The sequence below is a fragment of the Labeo rohita genome, chromosome 15, assembly GCF_022985175.1.
Source record: "Labeo rohita strain BAU-BD-2019 chromosome 15, IGBB_LRoh.1.0, whole genome shotgun sequence".
Taxonomy (NCBI): domain Eukaryota; kingdom Metazoa; phylum Chordata; class Actinopteri; order Cypriniformes; family Cyprinidae; genus Labeo; species Labeo rohita.
The window spans coordinates 37,516,606-37,532,568 of record NC_066883.1 but is presented as its reverse complement, the minus strand read 5'-3'; the positions used below and the strand labels follow the sequence as shown (position 1 = coordinate 37,532,568).

Below are 15,963 nucleotides of genomic sequence, written 5' to 3'. Positions count from 1 at the left end.
GCAAGTTGCTAGCATGTTTGTAGCATGATTAGCCAGTTGCTAGCATGTTTCTAGCATGATTAGCATGTTGCTAGCATGTTTCTAACATGATTAGCAAGTTGCTAGCATGTTTCTAGCATGATTAGCAAGTTCTTTAGAATGTTTCTAGCATGATTAGCCAGTTGCTAGCATGTTTCTAACATGATTAGCAAGTTGCTAGCATGTTTCTAGCATGATTAGCAAGTTGCTAGCATGTTTCTAGCATGATTAGCCAGTTGCTAGCATGTTTCTAACATGATTAACAAGTTGCTAGCATGTTTCTAGCATGATTAGCAAGTTGCTAGCATGTTTCTAGCATGATTAGCAAGTTGCTAGCATGTTTCTAGCATGATTAGCAAGTTGCTAGCATGTTTCTAGCATGATTAGCCAGTTGCTAGCATGTTTCTAACATGATTAGCAAGTTGCTAGCATGTTTCTAGCATGATTAGCAAGTTGCTAGCATGTTTCTAGCATGATTAGCCAGTTGCTAGCATGTTTCTAGCATGATTAGCAAGTTGCTAGCATGATTAGCATGTTGCTAGCATGTTTCTAGCATGATTAGCAAGTTTGCTAGCATGTTTCTAGCATGATTAGCAAGTTCTTTAGCATGTTTCTAGCATGATTAGCAAGTTCTTTAGCATGTTTCTAGCATGATTAGCATGTTGCTAGCATGTTTCTAGCATGATTAGCAAGTTGCTAGCATGTTTCTAGCATGATTAGCAAGTTGCTAGCATGTTTCTAGCATGATTAGCAAGTTGCTAGCATGTTTCTAGCATGATTAGCAAGTTGCTAGCATGTTTCTAGCATGATTAGCAAGTTGCTAGCATGTTTCTAGCATGATTAGCAAGTTGCTAGCATGTTTCTAGCATGATTAGCAAGTTGCTTGCTAGCATGTTTCTAGCATGATTAGCAAGTTGCTTTAGCATGTTTCTAGCATGATTAGCAAGTTGCTAGCATGTTTCTAGCATGATTAGCAAGTTGCTAGCATGTTTCTAGCATGATTAGCAAGTTGCTAGCATGTTTCTAGCATGATTAGCATGTTTCTAGCATGATTAGCCAGTTGCTAGCATGTTTCTAGCATGATTAGCAAGTTGCTTAGCATGTTTCTAGCATGATTAGCAAGTTGCTAGCATGTTTCTAGCATGATTAGCAAAGTTGCTAGCATGTTTCTAGCATGATTAGCAAGTTGCTAGCATGTTTCTAGCATGATTAGCAAGTTGCTAGCATGTTTCTAGCATGATTAGCAAGTTGCTAGCATGTTTCTAGCATGATTAGCAAATTGCTGTTTCTAGCATGATTAGCAAAGTTGCTGTTTGTTTCTAGCATGATTAGCAAGTTGCTAGCATATTTCTAGCATGATTAGCTAGTTGCTAGCATGTTTCTAGCATGATTAGCAAGTTGCTTTAGCATGTTTCTAGCATGATTAGCACGTTGCTAGCATGTTTCTAGAATGATTAGCAGATTGCTAGCATGTTTCTAGCATGATTAGCATGTTGCTAGCATGTTTCTAGCATGATTAGCAAGTTGCTAGCATGTTTCTAGCATGATTAGCAAAGTTGCTAGCATGTTTCTAGCATGATTAGCAAGTTACTAGCATGATTAGCAAGTTGCTAGCATGTTTCTATTTAGCAAGTTGCTAGCATGTTTCTAGCATGATTAGCAAGTTGCTAGCATGTTTCTAGCATGATTAGCAAGTTGCTAGCATGTTTCTAGCATGATTAGCAAGTTGCTAGCATGTTTCTAGCATGATTAGCAAGTTGCTAGCATGTTTCTAGCATGATTAGCAAGTTGCTAGCATGTTTCTAGCATGATTAGCAAGTTCTAGCATGATTAGCATGATTAGCAAGTTGCTAGCATGTTTCTAGCATGATTAGCAAGTTGCTAGCATGTTTCTAGCATGATTAGCAAGTTGCTAGCATGTTTCTAGCATGATTAGCAAGTTGCTAGCATGTTTCTAGCATGATTAGCAAGTTGCTAGCATGTTTCTAGCATGATTAGCATGTTGCTAGCATGTTTCTAGCATGATTAGCAAGTTGCTAGCATGTTTCTAACATGATTAGCAAGTTGCTAGCATGTTTCTAGCATGATTAGCAAGTTGCTAGCATGTTTCTAGCATGATTAGCATGTTGTTAGCATGTTTCTAACATGATTAGCAAGTTCTTTAGCATGTTTCTAGCATGATTAGCAAGTTGCTAGCATGTTTCTAGCATGATTAGCAGTTGTTCTAGCATGTTTCTAGCATGATTAGCAAGTTGCTAGCATGTTTCTAGCATGATTAGCAAGTTGCTGATTAGCAGCATGTTTCTAACATGATTAGCAAGTTTCTAGCATGATTTTTCTAGCATGATTAGCATGATTGCTAGCATGTTTCTAGCATGATTAGCAAGTTGTTAGCATGTTTCTAGCATGATTAGCAAGTTGCTAGCATGTTTCTAGCATGATTAGCAAGTTGCTAGCATGTTTCTAGCATGATTAGCAAGTTGCTAGCATGTTTCTAGCATGATTAGCAAGTTGCTAGCATGTTTCTAGCATGATTAGCAATTTGCAAGCATGTTTCTAGCATGATTAGCAAGTTGCTAGCATGTTTCTAGCATGATTAGCCAGTTGCTAGCATGTTTCTAGCATGATTAGCAAGTTGCTAGCATGTTTCTAGCATGATTAGCAAGTTGCTAGCATGTTTCTAGCATGATTAGCATGTTGCTAGCATGTTTCTAGCATGATTAGCAAGTTCTTTAGCATGTTTCTAGCATGATTAGCATGTTGTTTCTATGATGATTAGCAATTAGCAAGTTGCTAGCATGTTTCTAACATGATTAGCAAGTTGCTAGCATGTTTCTAGCATGATTAGCAAGTTGCTAGCATGTTTCTAGCATGATTAGCCAGTTGCTAGCATGTTTCTAGCATGATTAGCCAGTTGCTAGCATGTTTCTAACATGATTAACAAGTTGCTAGCATGTTTCTAACATGATTAGCAAGTTGCTAGCATGTTTCTAGCATGATTAGCCAGTTGCTAGCATGTTTCTAACATGATTAGCAAGTTGCTAGCATGTTTCTAACATGATTAGCAAGTTGCTAGCATGTTTCTAGCATGATTAGCAAGTTGTTAGCATGTTTCTAGCATGATTAGCAAGTTGCTTAGCATGTTTCTAGCATGATTAGCCAGTTGCTAGCATGTTTCTAGCATGATTAGCCAGTTCTTTAGCATGTTTCATAACATGATTAGCCAGTTGCTAGCATGTTTCTAACATGATTAGCCAGTTGCTAGCATGTTTCTAACATGATTAACAAGTTGCTAGCATGTTTCTAGCATGATTAGCAAGTTGTTAGAATGTTTCTAGCATGATTAGCAAGTTGCTAGCATGTTTGTAGCATGACTAGCCAGTTGCTAGCATGACTGTAGTTGCTAGGCTAGTTGATAGATAGATAGATAGATGAGTTTGAATGAGTTTGAATGGATTATAAATACAGTACATAGAAGGGAAGCTTGATTGAGTCTCAAGGGATTCTGGGAGTTTGAATAGTGTTGCTCATTTGAACATTCTGTCAATGTAAGTCTATGGGATTTTTCCCAGTTTTAATTGTCATTTTTAGGAAAACCGTAAGTCGGATCAGTTAGAAAAGATACAGCACACCGAGTCAGATCAGTCTGTAGATCTGGGCTGAGTTTGGAGTTTGTAGAGTTAAAGCTCTAGGAGGAGACAGAGTTGATAATTTTCCTCAGAAGAATAATAATAACTATAAGTTTAAGTCGGATTTCAGTAAGTTGGCTTTGCCAAGCCAACGTAATTATCTAATGAGACTTGATTGCTTTACTGGAGTGGACGTCACCGCTGGTATAACATGAATGGATATTTCTCCACAGGATCAATGGGTAATGCGGTTCTTCAGCACAAACTGCACTTCTTTAAAAAAAAAAAAAAAAAAAAAAAGACTGGTGGCTTCAACAGAAGTATATATCATTAATAAACAAGCTTGCAAGTTCTGTAAGTCACTGAAATTTTCAAATGTTACTTTTAGAACTCAACTGTTGCACTCTACACTGTTGCCATGGAGATTAATCCATCATCACGGCAACAAAAGTTGTAATTGTGAGGCTCTGCCTTTGATGCGTCTGATACATTTGTATCATTCAATTGTATCACTGTGTTTGAAAACACTCACTGCTTTCTGAAAACACAATGCTTCGATTTAGAAGAAATTCAAAATCAGTTCCTTATGAGCACAACAATCAGGTCTGAGAGCAACAAACTAGAGAGAATTACCATTTTACTGAAACACAGAAAAGTGAATGAATTAACTTTATTTAATTATCAATTTTTAAATAAAAACAGTTGCATATAAACTTAAATTGCACAAAAGGCATTTTATGTCAAAATAAAAAATTATTTAAGAATATTTCTACTCCAAATTGTTGTTGAAATAATCTTTTAAAGAGTGGCTATAATAAAAACTTGTTTTCATTAAAAGATTTATTTTATGTGACAACAACGGGTTAAGTAAAATTATAATAAATATGTAATATAGTGCATATCTTTAGCAAAATGGTCCTCTCTATACATTAGACACTGAATGTGTTTCCAAAGGGAAAAAAAGCATTGCATGGCATTGTTTACAAGATGTTTTTACTGACATCATAATTTGTACACACAAATAAATACAGTCAAACAACGCCATTTTGGCCCTCCAAAACTGTTTTGGCCAAACACAAATATTCATTTTTCAGCCAAATATTTTTGGTTGCTGAAATTTTGGTACATGACTAAGACAAACCAAATCCAAAGCAATCAAAATCTATTCAAAACACAAGAAAATTAAATAAATAATATTAAATAAATCAAAGGAAGTAAAAAGAAAGAAAAAGATAATTAAATAAATTAAATTTAAAAAAAGAAAGAAAGAAAAAAATGAATTCAATAAATAGATGAAAGAAAGTTAAAGAAAAAATATCAAATAAATCAAATTAAAATAAAACAAATTAAATAAAAACAAACCACAAATTAAAGAAAATTAAAGAAAAAAAAAAATTTAATAGAAGAAATAAGCAATTAAATAGAAGAAAGAAAGAAAGAAAGAAAGGGAAAAATAAAATAAAAATAGAAATAAAATTAATTCAGTAAACAGATGGAAGAAAGTGAAATAAAGAAAAATAAAATTAAAAAAAATTACAAAAGGAAGAAAGAAAGAAAAAATAAATTAAATAAAAGAAATGAAAATTTGAATAGAAGGAAAAGGAAAGAAAGAAAAAGAATCAAATACAGAAAAAAAATACAGAAATAAAGTAAAAAAATTAAAAATAGAAATAAAATTAATTTAATAAACAGATGGAAGAAAATGAAAGAAAAAAATAATTACATAAAAACAAACAACTAATTAAAGAAAATTAAAGAAAGAAAAAGAAAAAAGAAAGAAATTAAACAGAAGAAATAAATAACTAAACTGAAGAAAGAAATAATAGAAGAATTAAATATAAATAAATAAATAAATACACCATCCAAATAGCTACAGAGAGATAATTATGTCAAAAATGTTCAGCTAAATAAAGAAAGAAAAAAAATAAAGAAAGAAAATTACAAAGCAAGAAATAAAAATAAATAAAGCAAAGAAAAAAATTCTTGCAAATAGTTGTGAACCAGAAAAGATGTTCATAATAACCCTGCATGAGTTGCACATCAGTGTCTTAAATGAATTCTTAATGGCAATCAGTCACTTTAAAACCCTGATTTGTTCAGTTTGTGGCAATTAAAGAGGCATGAAATTAATCTGGATAAATGACATACGGCTCACTAGAGCAAATTATTGTTAATTCAGAACTAAATTGCTGATAAAATTGTCAAATTAACAACCTTGACAGCTGCATTTCTGGTACAGTGAGCGATGCCGGTCAGATAAAAATATAAGAAAAACACAGACGGATTGATGCTTTACCTGTTTGCGTTCCCGTCTGGGCGGAGCTTGCTGCTGTTGAGGGGGTGGGGGCGGTTGCTGCTGGGGGGCGGGGTTCATGATGACAGGCGCCGGGGCAACAGGGGGCGTGAACTGGGGCTGGGCGGGGTAATACGCCCCGGCTGGAAACAAAAATGATACAAACGTTTCAATTTGTATCAATCCAGTCTGTGCAATCGGTGATCACCCGATTTAGATTTACAGTCTCTGGAGTCGCCCAAGGTGAAGCCTCACGAGTTACCCGCACAAAACGCTGAACTATCAGTGATTCTTAGCCTGATACGGCACCCTCCTTTAGCACTCAATCTGTCACAGCCAAATTTAAATCTGAACCACACATCCTCCAAAAACAGCCGCTGTTCTCATCTGGATAAACGCCGGTGGTCTGTACAACTGAGCCGTTTAATATCCTTTAGACAGTTTGGCCAAAAATAAAGATTCTTTCTTGTCATTCCAAAAATAAAATAAAATAAAATAAAATCGGAATGTTGCCTTAGCAAAAATAAATGCAAAATAGGAATATTAAAAAAAAAAAAATTAATTAAAAAAAAATTAATAGAGTTAAAATTAATAATATTTAATCTTAATTGTTTTTAAAAAGCAAATACCAAAATTAAAAAAAAAAAAAAAAAAAAAAAAAAAACAACATTCTACAATAGTATATAAATAACACTTTAAATAACTAATAAATAACTTTGCATTTAGTGATGAATGCATGAAGATTTTTCAAACCTTTAATTTGTATTTTCTATTTAAAAAAACATGACGGTGAGTAAATACTGGCAATTTGTATTTTGCATGAATTAATTTATTGTACATATTTATTCTATTTTAATCGGCCGTATTTTATGTTATTGATTAATATTTGTATTAACATCACTGTCTTGTTACTACTTTAAAATTGTTGCTGTATTTTGTTTGAATATGCAAAACAAAATGTTAAAAGCAGTACTTTACTACTAAAATTTATTTGATTTTTTTAATTGATTTTCTTTATTTTTATTGCAACATTTTTTTTTAATTTAATTTAATTCAATAAAATAATTAAATAAATAGATGGAAGAAAGTGAAAGAAAGAAAATTAAATATGAAATAAATTGAGTTAAATAAAAGAAAAAAGAAAGAAAAAAAATATTCAAATAAAACAAATTAAAGAAAGAAAGAAAGAAAGAAAGAAAAAGACATTAAATAGAAGAAATAACTAAACAGAATAATTAAATATAAATAAATAAATACTAAACAAGAAACCACCATCCAATTGGCCAAAGAAAGATAATTATATCAAAATTGTAAAATCATTGAGCTGAAGAAAGAAAGAAAAATAAAGAAAATTACAAAGGAAGAAAGAAAGAAAAAAGGAATTAAATAAATAAAATAAATAATTAAATAGAAAGAAAAAGAAAGAAAGAAAGAAAGGAAAAAAAAAAAAATAAATAAACACACAAATAAAGAAAGGGAAAGATAGAATTAAAAATGAAAATAAAATTAATTTAACAACCAGATGGAAGAAAGTGAAAGAAAAAAAATAAATAAATAAAAAATAAAATTAATTGAGAAAGAAAAAGAAAGAAAAAAAAAATTACATTAAAACAAACAACTAATTAAAGGAAATTAATGAACCTTTTTGTAAAAAGCATTTTATTATTTAAATTTTTTTACTATTTTGCTTTCATTTTTGTTAAGGCAACATATTTTATTTTATTTTATTTTATTTCTTTTAATTTTACTTATTTGACTATTTTTCTTCCTTTCCTTTTTTTTATTTAATTTAATTTATTTAACCAATTTAACTGTTCTTTCATCTGTTTACTGAATATTTTTTACTTTAATTTTTATTCATTTATTGATCTTTCTTTCGTTCATTCGTTTAATTATTCTATTTAATTATTTCTTTCTTCTATTTAACGTCATGTAAGTAAATGCCATGTACTTTAAAATTCTCTCACAGTATTTTGTTCGTGTTTGCAGCTCAAAAAAGTCAAAAGCAGTACTTTACTAAAATTAAATTACAAAAAACTCCACAAACTCCTCTTACCTGGTCATACGGTCATTTTTTAAGAGCTCTGATTGGTTGTTTTTTTTTCCTGTAGTCACTCTATATCTGTCAACCCAACCCAACTCACATTACTGAGGGAGCATTGTTGACCGGAGCGAGCACAGACTAAATATAGTCAAAACCCACAGACCGACCAACCAACTGACCAACCGACGGTCACTAAGTCTGAGACGGGTGAAGGAGAGAAATATCAGTCACGTACCCTCAGAGCTTCTGCCGGACGCTCTGTTGCCCATGATCCCCTCTCTCAACGTCCGTCTCGACACGTTCACCTCTCTGAGTCCGTGCTGAACTCAAACTAACCTGCGTGTGGCGCCGCAGGGTGTCGTGAGAGACGCGCCGGAGTGCGTACGTGAGAGAGAGAGCGAGCGATTCGATCCGGAGGGGGTCGGAGGTATAAATCTCTCAGCTGACAAAAATAACCAGCGGCTCCGAGCAGACACATCACCGCACACACAGACAGACAGTGTTTGGGAACAACCCGCTGTTTGCTTAGTCACTTCAATAAACTGTCAAACACACACGAGCCCTACATTCAAAGGAAGACACTTTTGACATTTATGACAGCGCCGACCGCAGGACGGGAGGCATCAGATATGAAAGACAGAGAAATGATGATCCGAGAATAACTAAAACACAGAAGAGTAAAGGAAGGAGGAAGAAAAAAAGAAAGGAAAAAAAAAAACTCGAAAAAGAATATTAAATAAAAAAAAAGGGAAAAGAAAATCTAAAAAAAAGAAAGAAAGAAAAAAGAAAAACTCAAATAAAGAAAGAATATTAAATAAAAGGAAGAAAGAAAGGAAAAAGAAAAGAAAAAGATAATTAAATAAGAAAGAAAGAAAGGAAGAGGTTAGGTATAAAAAAGAACAATTAAACAAAACGAAAGAAAAAATAAAACTACATAAAATTAACGGATGAAAAAACAAATAACAAAAGAAAGAAATTATAAAGAAGAAATCATGAAAAATAATTAAGTAAATAAAATGAACAATTAAAGAAAATTAAAGAAAAAAAGAAAATAAAGTAATAAATAAATGAAAAGACGAAAAACGAACAAAAATTAAAAATAAAAATAAAAAAATAAAATGAATTCAATAAACAGATGAAAGAAGAAATTATAAATGATAAAAAACATAAAAAGAATTAAGCAAATAAAAAAGAACAATTAAAGAGAAAAGGAAATAAACAAAATAAATATAAATAAATAAAATAAAAATTTATAAAGACAAACAAACGATCAAACAAAAGGAAAAGATGAAAAATAAAAATAAATAAAATTAATTCAAACAGATGAAGGAAAGAAATGATAAATTATAAAAAAAAAAAAAAAAAAATTAAGCAAATAAAAAAAATGAACAAAAAGAAAAAAGGAAATAAAAAAGAAATGAATAAATTAATTATGAAGACGAACAAATGAACAAACAAAAGAAAGATGAAAAATAAAAACAAATAAAATTAATTCAATAAACAGATGAAATAAATAAAAAATATTTTAAAAATTTAAGTAAATAAAAATGAACAATTAATAAAAAATTAAAGAAAGAAAAAATAAACTAGAAAGCAAAAAGAAAAGGAAAAAATAAAACGATTTCAATAAACAAATGAGAAAAAGTAAATACAAATTATGAAAAATCTAACAAGAATTAAGCAAATAAAAATGAACAATTAAAGAAAATAAATAAATAAAGCAAAAAAGAAAGACAAAATTAACTCAAAAAAGAAAGAAAAAGAAAGAAAGAAATTATAAAAATAATTAATAAAAATGAACAATTAAAGAAAATTAAAGATAATAAACAAATTATAAAGAAAAAAGAATTAATTAATTTAAAAAGCAAATAACTAAATAATTAAAGAAAGAAAGAGAAAATTAAGTACATACAAATGAACAAATAAAATGTAAGTTAAGGTTAAGAATAAAGAGAATTAAAGAAAGAAAAAGAAAGAAAGATGAGAAACAACTACTAAGAAACTACCACTGTCCTCTCTCAGATCTTCACAATTAAACAGGATTTGTGTTACTGTACCTTTAAGACTTCCATATTTAAATGAACTCTGACTACTGCGTAAATGTTGATGAGTAAATGTGGGCGGTCTTATGTTAATGTGCTCACGGTCGTGACGTCATAACATGATCATTTCTCAATATTCAGCCAGTTACCATGAAAAACACTATTCCATTGCCCCCCCAAACTGTTTTTGAGTGGACAACAAAAATTCCTCGTCAATTTCACACACAGTAAATGAAAGTGATGAAAGCACATTAAAGCACACACACACACACACACTGACAGAAGATACATGTATTTACTGCTTCCTGCTGCTATACGTACCGTAATCAGCCGGGCTTGTGCCGGGATAGAAACCAGGAGAACCGGTCACCTGATACTGCTGAGGGGTCACGTATGGGGGACGGTACTGACGGACACAGAGAGACAGAGAGAGAGAGGGACTGACTCATCAAAAACACACACAGTCACCATCTGACAATCCCATTTCAGGCCATTTTTCCATCCACCCAACAATCCACCCCCCTTTTTTAGAGTTGCACAATTAGGAACGGTACAGACGATCAGCTGACCGGGACAGACTTTAGAAAGGGGAGGAGTCAGCAGAATCAATACACTGAGTGTGTGTGTGTGTGTGTGTGTGTGTGTGGGCAGCACATCCTGTGATGGGTTATTATCACTAACTAAAACTGAAACTAAACCCCCCCCCCAAAAAAAAAATTCCATTTTATACTATCGTTATTTTTACAGCAAAATAACTATATGAACTATATAAGCACATTTATAAAAAAAAAAAAAAAGAAAAAAAATAAATAAATAAAATAAAACTAAAAAAAAAAAAATTAAGAAAATATAAAAATAAAATCTAATTCAAAACATTAATTTCATCAGTACATTAGTGTTATTTTTAGTATTATTGATATACTATTAGATTTGTTATATAATATTTTATTTACTATTATTTTTATTTTATTTTTAGTAATTTTGTTGTGTTTTTATCATTTTTATCATTTGTGGGGTTTTTTTTTTAATCCCTAAAAAGTTTTAGTTTTTCTTTGTTAATTTACAAAATAAAAAATGCTGCTTTGGTAACTAGCTGAAAATTATTTTATTTTATTTTATATTTTATTTTATTTCATTTCAAAGAAAATGTTATTTTTTAAAATGGCTTTAGTTAATGATAATAACTCTAGAACATGTTATTCCCAAGAAAAAAACACAAAGAAAAGTGTTCTATAAAACACTTATACAAGAGATATAAAAATTATATAACGGATAATTATTTTATTATTTTAATTATCTGTTTATATATTTTAATTATTTATTTACTTATTTTAATTATTAATTGTTTAATTTAAATTAATTAATTATTTAAGGTAGTAGCCAAGGAAACATCTCGTTTTCATTTAGTTTGTTATACTATACATTTTTTAATACTAAAATAACTATTGTAAACTATAAACTGTAAAACAAAAGAAAAGAGAGAAAATATAATATACAAAATATATAAAAATAAAATTAATTAAAAATTAACAAAATAAAATTAATAAATTAATTATTTTATTAATTTAATTTTATTTACATTTATTTTATTACATTTAGTATCTCAATTATGCTAAAATAGAACTCAATGATACGAAAATAATACTAAAATAACATGATAAGAAATAATCAGTTTTATCCCAATTCTATAAATTGGATTCTGTGTTAAAACAAACATTTTAAAATATTAGTATTTAAAATAAATTTTAGTATTATTGATATACAATTAGTTTTTATTTAAAATATAATATTTTGTTAATTATTGTAGATTTATGTCTTCTGCTTTTATCTTTTTTTAATATGCCTAAATATGAAAATAACAAAAATGTAAAATGCTTTGGCAACTAGCTGGGGGAAAAAAGTTAATTTAATTTAATTTTATTTAAATGATTTTTTTATGGCTTTAGTTAATGATAATAATATTAATAATAATATAATAATAATAATGATAATAATAATAATAATATTATTATATTATTATTATTATTATTATTATTATTATTTTATATATATATATATATATATATATATATATATATATATATATATATATATATATATATATATATATATATATATATATATATATATATATATATATATATATATATATAAAAATATATATAAATTATAAGAAAAAATAATTGTTCATACACTTTCCTGAAATAAAGACACTCATGCGTATGCAGTTATATTACAGATATTTTTCCACATACCTGGCCAGATATAAAGTAAGCCGGGCCTTGTGAATTGGGGAAGCTGATTGGCTGCTGGGGAATCATCATCATCTGGGAGGGGCCGGGCTGGAACACATGTGGGGGCCGGGCTCCATGTGGAGGGGGGATGGCCCGAGGGGCGGAGCTTGGCTGGACACGCCCAGAATTGGCGGGTAAAGTGGGCCGACCGGCATAGTACGGCTGAAATATGAGAAAAGCAGAGACACTCGACATTTTAAGCGACATTACTATCAAACACTAGATTCGTTTTTGTTTTGTTTTTTTTAAATCAGCACAGGTTTTGTATGTTTTTGGAACTGACTGATCGTAGTTTATGCGAAATGAGTTTTAAAACAGGTTTTGCCTGCAATTATAATTGTAATGCGATCACTAATTCTCCGAATATAGATATCACGGTCAGCCAATACATGATCTGAAATCCTGCACAAAAAATTATTTTCAGATTATTAACTTGAATAAGTGTCACATTTTTAATACCTCATAGATGAAAGTATATTTATCATAATATGAAAGTAAAATGGGTTTAAAAGTGTTCCACACTGACTTTAAAGAAAGATATTTGCAAAGAGAGTTACCTGCAGTGACCTGAATCCTCCCTTCAGCAGCACCAAACAAACACACACACACGCAGCAGAGAGAGAGAGAGAGAGAGAGAGAGAGAGAGAGAGAGAGAGAGAGAGAGAGAGAGAGAGAGAGAGAGATACCCACCGACACAGAGAGTTAGAGGAACAGAGCAGCATGCAAACAAACACAGCATTTAGCACTGTTGAGATTGAGACAACAACGGTCAGAAACATACTCTACACGAGCACCACGTGAACGCCTGGCCAATGCACTGCAGCAGTAATAAACCGCAGCACTCAGGCTAGTTTCTGTCAGAATGTCCATTACTGAAATAAAATATTTTTTCTTACTTTTTTTGTTTCTTTTTAATTATTTAAAGTATTTCTCTTTTTAAATTATTTTTTATTTTATTTTTATTTATTATTATTATTTTTAATTATCTATTTTTTATTTTTAAAAATGTTTAATTTTATTCTTTGTTTTCTTTTTAATTATTTTAAATACTTTTTATATATTAATATATCTAATTTGATTTATTTGATCCTGTCTTTAATTATATAAGTTTAATTACATAATTTTATTTCTTTTACTATCATACTTTTCTTACTTTCATTTGTCTTTTTAATCGTTATTTTATTTATTTATTAGCATAGTTTTTTGTTTTCTTTTTTAATTATTTAAGTGTCATTTGCCTTTATTAATTCAATTTTACTTATTTGTTTCTTATGTTTCTTTAATTATTTAAATTCATTTTATTTCTTAAATGATACAATTTTTTTTTACATTTTTTATAACTATATATATATATAAATTTATTGTATCCTTTTTCTCTTTTTATGTTTACTTAATTACATCCTTTAATTTTATTTATTTTATTATCATACTTTTTCTTTCATTTTTCTTTTTAATAAGTTTTCATTTTATTTCGTAAACTATTTAAATCCTTCATTATTTCCAACCTTTTAATTCTTTTTTATTTAAATATTACATCATTTGATTTAATTTATTTTATTATCATACTTTTTCTTACTTTCATTTTTCTAGTGTTTTCCTTTTTAATCGCTTCACTTCATTTATTATCATAATTTTTTATTTTCTTTTTTAATTATTTAAATTTAATTTTATTAAATTGTATTATCAGATTTTTCTTACTTTATTACATTTTATTTATTTTATCTTACTTGCTTCTTTAATTATTTAAAATAATTTTATTTCTTAAAAGATTTAAATCTCTCATTTTTTTCAACCGTTTCATTTTTTTTAATGCTTTTTTAATTACTTAATTTTATTTTTTTTATTCATCCCTCTCATCAGATAAATCAGGATATAATGTAGTTACAAACCTTTCAGCAGTTTAATGGACTTTAACTTCCCGAAAAGAAGACTTTGTATTAGTTAAGATAAATAATTCTGCAACACTGCGAATACAATGCAGAATTGACAACGTGTGACAGTAATGTTTGATGTAGAGTATGTTTCAGGTCTAGTTCAGTGAGTGTGGATGTGTTTGTGTTAGTACCTGTTGTGGTAAAGCTCTAGGACCTGAGGCAAACTAGAAAGAGAAAGCCACACATACAGGTCAAAGGTCAAGAAACTGAAGCAACACCAGCCACAAAAGCAGAGGAAAGATCCCGTTTTCCAAGAAGCACCTCAGTCGCACCAATCGCACACACAACGAGAGGCCAGGAGGATGCAGGGCGACCTCTGAACTCAAGTACAGACGCTGTTACATTCACATTCATTTGATTTTCCCTTGCTGAGAATTCGTCAGGCAGCTTTTTTAAACCGTTATTTGGACAAAACTCACATTATCCAATGAGTTCATGATGTAAAAAGGCACATTGAGAATACTCAAGAGCCAAAATAATGAAGCGAGATCCACCAAAAGTCTAAATACTGTGTCAAGTTGCAATATCTTTGTGTCTTTTGTGATCTCTCATTCCTTAAGATTTGTTTATTTACAGTACATTAGTTTATACAACACAGTAGTGGTGTTGTTGTTAATAAAACTACTAAAAAAAACATTTTTTACTACAAAAAGACAATTTTTAAGCATTTGCAGACTTTTTTTGAAATGCGTCTACACACCTCTGATTGTTTTTAAGGCACACTGAGTTAATTGCTTTTCAATTTATAAGTTAAAAAAATACTAAAAAAACAAAACAAAACAAAACAAAAAAAAACTATTTTTTTAACAAAAAAATGACAAATTAAATGCAAAGCAAATTTTTAAAAGTAAACAGACATATTAAAATAAAATATTTAAAATATATATTAAAATATAATATATAAATATAAAATATTAATAAATATATATTACAATATACTATATAAAAATAAAATATTAATAAAATATTACATATAAATATATTTAAAAAAAATGGATAATTCAAAATAAATATCAACAAATACTATTATATTATATGAATATTTTTATTATTTAATTTTATTTATTTTATTATTATACTTTTTCTTTTGGACCATAAAATTCAAGACTCTATTCTATCTTGATTCTATCTTTAACAGTGTTTCATGGCAGGGTTTCCCAACATTTTCTTTACTCATCATAAAATAAAAATAAATAAATAAAAATGAAACACTTAGTAAAAAAGATGAACTATTGTATTTGTTTACCTGCATGTCACATAACCACTGATTTAGAAAACCATTTGAATGCTAAATTAATGAAATATTTCTTGTAAATATTTCAGCTCACAGATTTTGGAAATCTCTGCTTTATGGCATACCTTAGATTCTGATACTTGAATCTTTAATACGTTGAATCGATACTTTAAATCGGAAGTGATGCGTGTTTGGGGTGCCGTACCTGTCGGGGTGGGGCTGAGGGGTTCATCTGTTGCGGAGGGTTGCCGAAAACAACCGGAGAAGGAGAAAAACTGGGCTGAAGAGAGACACACATGCAACATTCAATCATAAGAATGATCCAGATCACAATTACAGATGCACCGATACTGAATTTCTTAATATTGATGCCTCCTGATAGTTCATTCATGTTTATTTTGTGCTGTAATTTGTAGTAAAGCATAAGAAACTCGCATTGCTGCTTGAACTGAAGCTGTTACAGCGACATTTAAGA

General features: G+C 29.7%; 1 protein-coding gene across 5 annotated transcripts in view; it reads right to left on the bottom strand.

Annotated features, from left to right (window-relative positions):
* Positions 1-15,963, bottom strand: part of LOC127177437 (eukaryotic translation initiation factor 4 gamma 1) — a 60,847-nt gene that overhangs the window by 31,308 nt on the left and 13,576 nt on the right. For 3 of the 5 annotated variants that reach the window (XM_051129714.1, XM_051129716.1, XM_051129715.1), the window contains exons 3-8: positions 15,694-15,768; positions 14,386-14,418; positions 12,878-12,898; positions 12,282-12,482; positions 10,348-10,432; positions 5,944-6,083 (exon numbers count right to left, since the gene is read on the bottom strand). In XM_051129714.1, coding sequence (XP_050985671.1) covers positions 5,944-6,083; positions 10,348-10,432; positions 12,282-12,482; positions 12,878-12,898; positions 14,386-14,418; positions 15,694-15,768 — 555 coding nt within the window. Of the gene's footprint in view, positions 1-5,943; positions 6,084-8,219; positions 8,336-10,347; positions 10,433-12,281; positions 12,483-12,877; positions 12,899-14,385; positions 14,419-15,693; positions 15,769-15,963 lie in introns of those variants that run through there. The other 2 variants (XM_051129717.1, XM_051129718.1) reach the window with 2 other exon arrangements.